The following is a 12,005-nucleotide window of genomic DNA, read 5'->3' as shown; positions in this document are numbered from 1 at the left end:
ACGCAACCTCTATAACGTAAATAAATAATCTCTGTATAGGCCCTCAGTAACTAAAAGAAATGTTTCCACAACCTCTATAACATAAAATTTTTTGTGAATGAGTCATTTTATAAGAGGGTCAAAACAAATGGTTTCGGTATTTATTGCTTGCACGTGTTTACTAATGTATTGTTAACGTAAACAATACATTACCTATTGTTTGCTTTATCTAAATTCTTCAAAGCTTTGCGGCGGTTAGCTTTGTGACAACGACTTACTTGCATCATAAGTTAATGTGTTCTCCTCTCTATTTGTCATTGAAAATCAAATCGTTTTAGAAACAGTGAATTTTTTAAAACAAAAGAAAATCACAGATTTTTTTAAGTAGACTAAACCTTTAGTTGTTGTTTTATTTTTATGTAATGTAAGTAATGTGAATAAATATGATTACATATTTAATTTTCCATCCTTCTGATGCATTCAAGTAAAAATGGGAGGAAGGGTACATAGAAACATGATCATACCTCTATATTAACCTTTACCTGACATAGAACCTTGATAACTTAAAACCTCTATAACATAAAATATTTTGTGTTTCCCTTGGACTTTATCTTATCGAGGTTCTACTGTATTTTAAAATACATGAGAAGGACAAAACATAAATTTCTCTTCCCTATCACGGCGATCGGTTTGTAATTTATATCTGTGTAAAGACGTAATGATAATTAGAATTTAGAGCCTGTCATTAATTGACCAATAAAATTTCAATTCAAGTAAAGTATTAGTTTTAATGTAAGTTATTAAATAATAAAATTATATTAATAGACCAGTGCCGATAATTTTTGAAACCAAAAAAAATTACAGTAGGATGAAACCCATTAGAAAAGCAAGGGAATATGATCAAAATGAAAGGAAAAATAAATTACGGTCGATCTGAGGTCGGGAAGGGGTAGGGGGGGGAGGTTTAAGGGTAAAAAACGGTTTATCTCGATTTCCGGCAAAACTAAAAGTCCTATCGAAGAAAGTTAAATGGCAAAGTTGTAGGTAATAAAAAGATCTAAAACTTTTGTATTCACACATTTTTCACATAACCTCAAAATTTATGTGAAAAATTCAAAAAACCAAGTTTTTGGTTTTTAATTTTTATCTTTTACAAATTTCTTTTTTTTTTAACGAAATTTGGTGAAAACTTACCTTATTATGTCCCAAATATACTGTAATTTATTTGATTAAAAATATTTATTTTTTCACCTTATTTTGAATTAATATCGAAAAAACACCCTAATTTTCAATCGAAAATTCTGACGTCAAAATTTCAGCTTTTTTCAAAAAGTTGGTGTGCTTTCAGTTCGTTGAAATCTCTTCTTTCCTATGGTAAAAAAATATATATATATTACCATAGTAAATATTCTCAGAAAATGCAAAACATCGTATGCAGTAACGCCCAGACCCGTCATACCCTTCCCTACTTCTCTATGAAATACGAAAATTTTAGCCCATCTAAAGGCAAAAAATTTTTTTAGGTCACTCAGGTATATATAAGTTATCTTAAAATAGTAATAAATAGGCATCTAATTATAATTTAAAGAAGATTCGTAGAGAAGTAGGGAAGGGGATGACGGATCTGGGCGTTACTGCGTACGATTTTTTGCATTTTATGAGAAGATTTACTATGGTAATATATATATTTTTTTTTACCATAGGAAAGTAGAGATTTCAACGAACTGAAATCACACCAACTTTTTGAAAAAAGCTGAAATTTTGACGTCAGAATTTTCGATTGAAAATTAGGGTGTTTTTTCGATATTAATTCAAAATAAGGTGAAAAAATAAATATTTTTAATCAAATAAATTACAGTATATTTGGGACATAATAAGGTAAGTTTTCACCAAATTTCGTTAAAAAAAAAAGAAATTTGTAAAAGATAAAAATTAAAAACCAAAAACTTGGTTTTTTGAATTTTTCACATAAATTTTGAGGTTATGTGAAAAATGTGTGAATACAAAAGTTTTAGATCTTTTTATTACCTACAACTTTGCCATTTAACTTTCTTCGATAGGACTTTTAGTTTTGCCGGAAATCGAGATAAACCGTTTTTTACCCTTAAACCTCCCCCCCCTACCCCTTCCCGACCTCAGATCGACCGTAATTTATTTTTCCTTTCATTTTGATCATATTCCCCTGCTTTTCTAATAGGTTTCATCCTACTGTAATTTTTTTCACTTTTTATTTATTTTGAAGGCTATCTGCACTGGTCTATAAGCTCTAAATTTAACTTAACAATAAAAAGTTATGAGCACGTTAATTATTGGGTTTGTGCAATATTTATATGTGATGAAATTACTTGTGCAATAAATTGTAATATAATATGAATTTTGTGTAATAAAAGTGTCAATTACTGTATTAGTTTTCTTAACTTCCATTAAGATACTTGTTTGTGTTCCGTCGTCTCTCCACATATTGTGCTGTTTTTGCATGTAAAAAGCATATTACATAATATGTAACAGATTCTAGGTAGGTAGTGCACCGTTTTTCTATTAATTGTTTTTTAATGTTTCGTCTGCAACGAGTTTTTGAAGGGAATTGTTTAAAAAAAAAGATATCGCAAGGAAAGTGTGGATATAAAAAACCCCCGATAAAAAATAGGCACGCAAATGTTATAATAATAACTATTAAGATATTTGTAATTGTTGTCAAAACTTATGGTGGTGTGTAACTCTCCCACATGTAGTATAGGTAATGTAGTATTTTTTGCCTTGTCTTTAAAAATCTTCCCCTTGAAAGCAGTCACAATGAAGCGACGCATTTTATAATTATTTTTTATTTATAAAAGCGCATTCGAAGCCCCAGCACAACCAATAGGTACTTTTCGATATCTCACTCATCCGTGATTCTGAAATTAAGATTGGCAGTTTCTAGGCTAAATAAAAAAAATCTTATCTTTTTCTCTATATTTTTATTTACATTTTTATAATAAATTAATTGAGTTGTAACACGAAAGTAACTTGCTTTCTTAACACTAATCTAATGTAAAACAATTTCATAATAAGAAGACAATTGAGGAAGCATGCGCTACCAAAGGAGTTTAGTGACCAAAGTTTTAGTGATTTAGGGAGCGTTCAAGTATTACGTAACGAATTTTGGGAGGGGGGGGTCCTTTTGTAAAACGTTACGATGCGGGGCGGGGATGAATTACGCGTTATTGTTAATATTATTTTCTACTTACACCACATAATAGTAACTAAAGAGTCACTAAACGTTTTACTAGACTTAGTTACAGTACTGTACTTGGGTACTGAAAAACGTTACGGCGAGTTACATGGGGGGGGGTCAATAATCTCCAAAAATTGCGTTACTTAATACTTGAACGCTCCCTTAATCACTTTTAATTTAGATGTCCAATTTTCTTTAAGACAAAAATTGTGGTTCAGGGATATTATTATTATATAAACAATTGAGAAAAGAATTAATGTTTTCCAGCTCTGGTCTGAAACTGATTAAAAATGCACAATCACTTCACAAGTCTGTTCACAAGGTGTATAAGTTCAACGCGAGCGCTTATCGCGAACTGGCCGGCGTATAAAGCGCCGTCGTAGAAGCCAGGCGGTTGCAGCTGCTGCGCCGAGCAGCAAAGCAGCCACGCCGACGCCAAGAGCAGCGGCCCGCAGTCGGCCATAGTGCGGTACATGCGCAGATGCACCACCCCATGCCGCACCGCATTGTACTTGGGCCCAGTATGCGCCGCCCTCCTCTACAGCACCCACTGTAACACATTGCTATACGTTGAGGTGCAAATTCCTCCTAATCCAGGTATATGTTGCGTTTATGAAATAGGATGTCATGGTATATTTATTACACGTGAATAATAATTAAAGATCGTTTTCCATTATATACACCAATATGTTTTAAAACGAGGGCATTATATACGTATTTTCAATATGAACTTTCAAGTTTATCATATAAAGTGTTTTGTACGAAGTCCCTATTTGTATTTTTGGGAATCGAATTCAGGATGTGGGTCCGTTTGAGGGTTTATAACTGATAAGGTTTATAAAAAAAGTTATAAAAATCACCGAGCAGATGATCGTGCGTGGTGTGCGCAAGCGCAAGTAGGCGGCGCGGATGTTCGTCGCCGAACCAGCGCACGGTACAGCGTTCGGCGGTGACGTGTGGCTCCCAACGCACTAAAGCGCCTTCTTCAACGATCGACACGCGAACTTCTAACTCTGCTACACCTTCCACCTCCAAAGCCTCTTCCATGTCTTCAGTCACTTCGCTCACTGGCAGTGCCGTTGCCACTTCCTCACTAGCCTCTGACATTCCACTCGCTTCCAAGTCTGTATCGTATGAAATTAGAAGAAAAGACATTTAGAAAGAAAGATTTCATTTACTTTTAATAGGATTGAAACGATTCAAACTTAGGTTATGTTGTTGATAACGGCAGCACGTATTTATAGTTTGCCCCTATGAAATCATTGACACATACATAATATGCACTTACCCAAAGAGGAAAAAGAGATGGCTCCAATACTATGATTGCCGTCCGATCCGATACATTTTGTAAACTCTATTAAATATTACATACCTGGAGTGGTGACGAAGAGTGGCTGGCTGAATAGGCCATCACCGAGCTGATCCTGCGCGAGGACACGCAGCTCATAGGGTGTGGCCGGACGTAAACCACGTAGCGTTGCGTGCGTATCGCCACGCGTCAGTATCTTCATGGTGCGCCATTCGCCACGCGAACGTTCTCGCCACCACACCTGGTATTCCAGGTCAGCACGGTCTGCCGCCCATTGGACGTGCACGGCGCTGGCTTCAGCGCGCGCCCGCAGATCGTGAGGCGCACGTGGAGCTACATTTTCCACGACCAGCTCCGTTTCGGCGCTGACAGCGGCCGCTTCGTTTGTTAGCGTGCACACGTATGAGCCGCGGTCCTCCTCACGAACATCAGTGATGGTAAAATTGCCACCGTCGAGTGTATGGCGGCCTGCTGGTAGAGGGTGGCCGTCTTTGCGTGCCCAAGAAAGAGAAGGCGGAACGGCAGCTAGCTGCGGCTCAGCAACGCAAGGCAACGTGATATGACCAGCAAGGCGCGCCAGATAAAGTGGCCGCGGACGTATTGCTAAAGCGGGCGGGCGCTGAACACGTACACGTACCCCGGCACTCGGGCCAGCCGAACCTAAGGTATTGTACGGCGTACAAGAGTACACGCCCTCGTGAGATTCGTCCACCTGTAACAGAAAGCAGACAGTTGTGAAACAACGAAAGTGGTACGCAATACTCATAATTTTCCTGGTGCATTAGCTCACTATTCCGATATAAACCTTACGTCGTTTTCTAATCTGTCCTTTACCTTATTGAAGAGTAGACTGCCATTCCGGCTGTAGAAGACACCAGGAACGTTGTAAGGGTCGAACAGGAAGCCATCTTTTTCCCAGCGCAGGTTGGTGAGGGGTGGGTTGGCACTAAAGTGACAGTCGAGACTCGCCGGCTTACCATAGCCGAGATGACGCTCGGCGGGCGAGTACACTACTTTTGCTTTATCTGAAAATCACAATGCAAGCATTTTAATGTTATATTTGAAAGACGCCAACAATGTGACAAAAATAAATAAGAAATTTAATTATTTTTACACCTCATTTGGCTCATGAAATTTCGACAAATGTTATCTAAATTACCTATTACTTATTTCGTTTTGAAGTCAAATCTGTTATTATTACATAAAAAATAATTAGTAGCGAGCATTAATCTACTATATATGTCTATATATAATCTATGATAATAAAAAAATAAAGAATGCAAAACTATAAAATGTTCAAAAAATAAAAATAAGTAAACAAAATAAGAATGACTTTGATAGGGTAACCCGTCCATATATGATTAAATTAATAAAAAATACAACGTAAAATATTCACGAATGAATTCTTATAAATATCCCGCCATTACATCGCTGATATGATATCTACTCTTAAAGGATATAAGGATAGCCGATAGGAGTTGGAAACCGCAAATTGTAGGTGGTGCAATCCATCTGAATTTATTTTGGCAACGCAATATCGTCGGCACGTCGTGTCCCAACTACATACATTTATTTATTAATACCTATGTACTAACTACATTTTTAATAGCAATATAAATATAACTTGAGTAATAAAGTTCCCAAATTAATTAATCATATCTGCCAGTATCAGACATAGTATAACAGTAACAGATATAATCATATGTGTTATTATTTTAGTAATATTGTAATACATATTACGAATTGTAGAACAGTACCTAAATATTAAAAAAAAGGGTGCGTGTACTTATGTACGCGCGTAAGAAGTTATACTTCTTTGGCATTATTAAAAATAGTTTTTGATTGCATGCAAATAATTAATTACAAAATCACTTCTGATTATAATTCAAAAAGCATTGCTAAATTTCTTTGAAAAAATAATTAAAACTCCTTTATTTGTTTAAAAGGTAAATGACAAATGTCATTAATCATTATGGTCATTCAAAATTTGCGATATTCGAACTTCATGCATATTCTATTTCTTTTTACTTGTAGATTGTCTTATTCCTATCTCGCTCGCGCACGCTATAATCACACTAACAATTTTGTGTCACAGGTGCGCGCGCATCGTAAAATTTCACTCTCATCAATTTTTCATAACGCGCCTAAAGAAGTATAACTTCAAAAATATTAATCAGTGTATGTTAGGTGAGAAGACTTAGGTGTACGATGTACTAACAATGCACGTCAAGGTGGGCCGCGGCAGCTTGGCGGCGTCCGTCAGGTGCACTGACGCGACATTCATAGCGGCCAAGGTCCGAGCTGATAGCGCGTCGCAGCAGCAGCGAACCGTTAGGGGCCAGCGACGTCCGCGCTGCTAACTCCGGCAGCGCACTCACACTAACGTCCTCGCGGTACCACTGCACACTCCACTCTGGACTTTTCACCAAGCACTCGAGTTCAGCGCTGTCACCTTCTATCACGGTCACGTTGACAGGTGGCGTCACTATTAAGTTACCACCTAGAACCACATACGATAACAAATCAATCCCATGAAAAGAAATTGGAGCATCCTTAATTGACTGATACCGATATTGTCCGCGCTCCACCACTATGTGCAACCAGCTGCTCACTGAAGTGTTTCCGAACCAATTCGACTTAGGGTTCTAGAAAAGAGCGTACCAATACTTAAGAGGCTGCAACGCACTTGAAAACCCTCTGGCAATGTGAGTGTCTTTGGGCGGCCCCTTTGAAAAAAAAAACTATAAAAGACTGTTTATCACAAAAAGACTAATTTATGCTAATTTTGTTAGCATTGACATACCGCTGAACCCTTTTTTATGCAGTTTTCACAGATAAATACAATAAATACTAGCTAAAAACTAACTAGCGAAACGAAAACATCTTTATCATAACAATTTCTTCAGAATAAAAGCAACTTTATATCCTATTTTAGTATAAGTTACAACAGCTGGTATAAAGTTTTACCTTCAACATCTAAATAATAATAGGTGCCATTGTTGCGCGAGGGTGGTGTGCGGTTAGGGAAGGTGACCAGACAACGATAGAGACCGGCGTCGGTCTCTCGCACAGAGCTCACGTTGACGGAACCTCCGCCTAAGGCGCTGGGCGGCGCTTCACCGTCTTCTGTGGGCGCCCCGGGTCCCACTCGACGCACCCGCCCGCCCCAACGATCCGCCACACGCGGCGACGCGTCTCCACTATACCACGAGAATATAGTTTCGCCCTGAAAACAGACATACCATAATACTAACTAACTAACCGACGTGAGACTGATCGTAAATTAAATTTAAAATGATTCATGTGCACTTTTTATTATTATTGGTATAATTTGTTTTTTTTTAATGTATCCTTTATTAGTTTAGTTTGTTTTTGTTCCTGTTTAGTTTCTTTTTCTTTACAAGTATATGTAATACATGTATTTTTGCACTTTTTGCCTACCTCATGTAATTTAATACTTTTTCTTTTTTTCTTTTCTCACAGTGGTTGCCTGGAAGAGATCGCTCGAAAGCGATAAGGCCGCCAGTTGTCTTTCCTTTACTTGTTGTTTTATATAATTAAGCAACAAAGTGTTAATAAATAAATAAATAAATACCATATTTTGCCTTGCTCGACAGTGACAGAAATCAGGAGTAGTGCTAACTATATATTAATGTATAAATAATAAACAGCAGGATGTCGCCACTAGAGTATAATAGCGGTGACGAATACTACTTAGAGATGTCTTAAAGCAAGATATGATTAGCTCAAACATACGTGTCCGTACCCTAAGCGGAGTAGGTCACTTCCTGTTGCTTCATGGTTTCATAAGGCCAATAAAGACCAGCAGATTGAGGATTCCCTTTCATTAGCCCTTTTAAGCCATTACATATACGATTATAAAGTATATCAACTCTACTTTTGCAAATTGTTTGCCATGGTTTATAGGCACTCCGATTTTTAAGGAAATCCTAATTGTTGAATAAAATTTTAAGTATGTACGGTCTTGTAAAGATTTTTCTGACCAGAGGCTTGATAGTTTGACCTAAGGTTGCCTACTTTGGGTACCAACATGCCTGTACTGTACTGTAGATTTGTAAATTCAAGAACAATTTCAAGGATGCCTATTAATTGTGTGTTTTTACACGCTTTATATTAGCTTCACCTGTATGTATGTAACCGACTCCTTCGGACTCGATTTTGACCCACTTTAAACGGACAGATTTTATTCAAATTTTGCGCACCTGTCAAAGATCGATGACAATGCAATAATCCGAAAAATTTAACTAAAAAATCAAAAATAAATAATAGTTTAAAAAAAACTAAAAAACACGCTTTTAAAGCACATCAAACTAAAAAGTGAAAAATAATTCCTAATTTAGGCTGAAAATGGTAATGAACACATTAGTTTGATGTGCTTTAAAAGCGTGTTTTTTAGTTTTTAAAACTATTATTTATTATTTTATAAATTGCGTCTCGGCACCGGTAATAAATGTGGAAGTACGCAGGGAGCGGCGCGTGGCGGCAGCGAGGGCCGGGTACTGCCAACAGGATAATTGTTTGTGACATCACGGCGCGCTGCCCGCTATATGCTAACTGCACAATTATCACGGCCGCGGCGTCTCCCACGCGCCTTACCTTTCTTGCATCATCATACACAACTAGATAAGCTAGGGAGCTCGTAAATAGACTCGGATCTATAGCCCGCAGATAACGGCCCCTTCTAACTGTATAAAAGTCACGGCAACAAAAGATTCGGTTTTATTCATATTCTACTAAAGAGCCGAAACATCATTAAGGCCGATTTACATTATCTTAGTGTTTAGGAGAGTGCTTTAGTACAACTTGAAAGGCAAGTTCTTTAGTTCTGTTTGTTTCAGTGTGTTCTACTAACAGTAGGGACATAGTTGAATCTCAATTAACTAAATTTTATATAAGGAGTTAAACTAAGTCATAGTCAAATAGAATTTAGTGAAACCAGATCGCATTACAATAGGGCTTTGTGTAGGTACAGAGTTCGTTTTGTCCCGAAAGCGGTCACGGTAAAATGTATAGCTTCGACCTCATTGTGGGTGTTAACGGTTCAACGGCACTCCCTGAGGCCCTAGCCGCCGGGGGGCCCTCTGCCATATAAGTACGAATGCCATGGTATACCTTACAAACCTACAAATAATGTTTACATTAATCTATTAAAGAGAATCTGTAAAAAACAAGAGCACATCGAACGTTCAAAACAGTCAAAATCTGTTGTAAGATATCGAAGGGACTACTCATATTTGGTCGTAAAACCCGATAGTCGTTACAGCCGATGACGTTGTTATTAAGTACCTAATACAATAGAATTCAGTCGGGACCTTTGATTTTAGTCCATATAACCGGTATGTTTTTCTAAGCGATGTCGTCGTAAACGGTTGTTTTTGATAAATTAGTAAATGTTCATTCATTCCCTCGTCTTCCTGTTCCGTTTGATGTAATATTTATGCCCATATTTTTATGCCATCATAGGTACGGTGTATAGGGCGGGCGAATTGTTAAACTTTTTGAATAAGTATATATATACTTATTCTTAATATGCTATATCACGTTTAAATCGTCAGCCTAGATTAGTACTTAACTCATTTTAAAGGCTCTAAAACTGTTACATACGTTGTAATAAATCGTATCAATAAAGAAATTACGTATAAGTTTTAATACGTAACTTCTGTTTGAATTTCTATTTAGCTGCAAAGCAATATTTTATATCTTTATATCCATCCTTTGATGAGAACTTTAACTTTAGAAAAAATTAAATGACACGAGTTGTGTAACCTAAAATTAGTTAAGTTACATATATATTTTAGTTAATAATTTAAAGCGTAAAAAAATGTAAACAATCATCGCACACTTAAAGCCACGTGAGCCCTTTAGTTTTTACCACATTCATAAATTGTAAGTTAACATTCTCGTTTCCGATAATGTCCAATAACATAAGGTCACTTAGATTTACGAACTCTTCAATAAGTTAGTTTTTTGTTAATCCAACGTCACTCCCCCTAATGTTATCTTAGTTATAAGCTCATGTTTTAAACAATTAAAGCCAGTTGTTACCCAACTTCAAGGTATGTATTTTATTTGAACATATCCATACGAAAACCGCCACCGAGCTTAATTCACGACGAAACATTTTTTTTACAAGAGTTTCAATTTAGTAAGCATAATAATCCGTGACTCACAGAGGCACTGCGTTTACATCTTCATAGACGCTCTAGCTCATTGAAAAATAGGAAGCAGCAGGTGTAGCACTCATTAATAAGCACTTATTACGGCAACCCGCATTACGCACAGGATTCTAGACAATCATGGCCTCGAGTCATTGCACTGTGTAAGCAATTGATAAGTTTAAATAAACCGCATTAATTTCCTTGACATTTTAGTTTGATAGGTAATCAGATTTGCATACTAGGGAGCAGTAGTGACCGCACGCCGCAGAGGTGGCTGTGGTCGCGTTTCGCCTTCGACTAGACAGGTACTGGTTAATCAGTATAAGACATATATGTGTATCTGTTTAATTAAAAATTACATATTAATGTATGAAAAAGCAACACTTCTTTCACTTTCTAACATTTCTTAATAAAAATATGCAAGAAAATTATCTGGAAATGACACTGTTTGATGTGTTATGTATACTTATAGTGCAGAGGTAGAGTTTATGAGTTTATTTGAGGATGTAGCTATGGAGCTTCTGAACCGATAATACAAGACCTACTTAGAATAATATTACGATTTATGAATTCCCATCTAGTTACAATAAACCTTTCAATAAATGAGAAGAGAAAAAGTTGACAACGCTCGAGCAAGTATTTTTATACTAATTTTCAGAGACTTTTAATCTAGTAATTTGGCATCCCGAATATAAGTAAATAACATAAAACAATAAAAAAACAAATTCGTATTCAATACACATTTTAATTATCAAACGGAATAAAAAAATATATATATTAACAATTCTATATTACTCAAATCATTTGAGTTTGATTGGATATGTATGCAAAACAATTATCCTTCAATCATTTTAACTTGAACTTAAATTTAGGATAATATTGGTCATATAAAAAAAATAAGCGATCAAAATTGAATGTAGGTGCTACGCAATAGTACAAACGAGGACATCTTAATATACTCCCACCCCTATGTCATTGTTAAATCAATTTTAATATAGACATGATAGACAATGTTCTCACCTCCTTGTAATATATTTTCCAATTATTTAGAAGAATATCACAGAAATCTAAAGAAGAGACTTACATCTTTATCCCACTGCAAGTGGTACGGTATCTCGTTCCCAAAGGGGAAGTCAAGGTGGCAGTTCATAACAGCGTACCCGCCGACTGACGCGCGTAGCCGCTCAACCTCCAGAGGCAGCAACGCGCCGCGCGCGCACATAAATGCCGTACATAGCGCCCACAAACGCCACATCGCAAGCCGTTTGACCGCCGACTGACCACAACAGGGCTGACCGCCCGTTGACCGTTGACAAGTGACGAC

The 12,005-nt window shown here is 36.8% G+C and overlaps 1 protein-coding gene across 1 annotated transcript; it reads right to left on the bottom strand.

The window, feature by feature from the left end:
• Positions 1-3,261: 3,261 nt before the first annotated feature.
• LOC125052681 (protein borderless) lies at positions 3,262-12,005 on the bottom strand. The gene is made up of 7 exons (XM_047653655.1): positions 11,766-12,005; positions 7,470-7,728; positions 6,721-7,002; positions 5,337-5,527; positions 4,566-5,214; positions 4,054-4,317; positions 3,262-3,743 (listed from the first exon to the last, which is right to left on the bottom strand). Exons 1-7 carry the CDS (start codon positions 11,934-11,936, stop codon positions 3,526-3,528), a joined length of 2,034 nt encoding a protein of 677 aa, XP_047509611.1. The 5' UTR covers positions 11,937-12,005; the 3' UTR covers positions 3,262-3,525.

Source organism: Pieris napi, chromosome 9, assembly GCF_905475465.1.
Source record: "Pieris napi chromosome 9, ilPieNapi1.2, whole genome shotgun sequence".
Classification (NCBI taxonomy): Eukaryota; Metazoa; Arthropoda; class Insecta; order Lepidoptera; family Pieridae; genus Pieris; species Pieris napi.
Note: the sequence above shows the minus strand (reverse complement) of the source record. Positions and strands in the feature narration are given on the sequence as shown.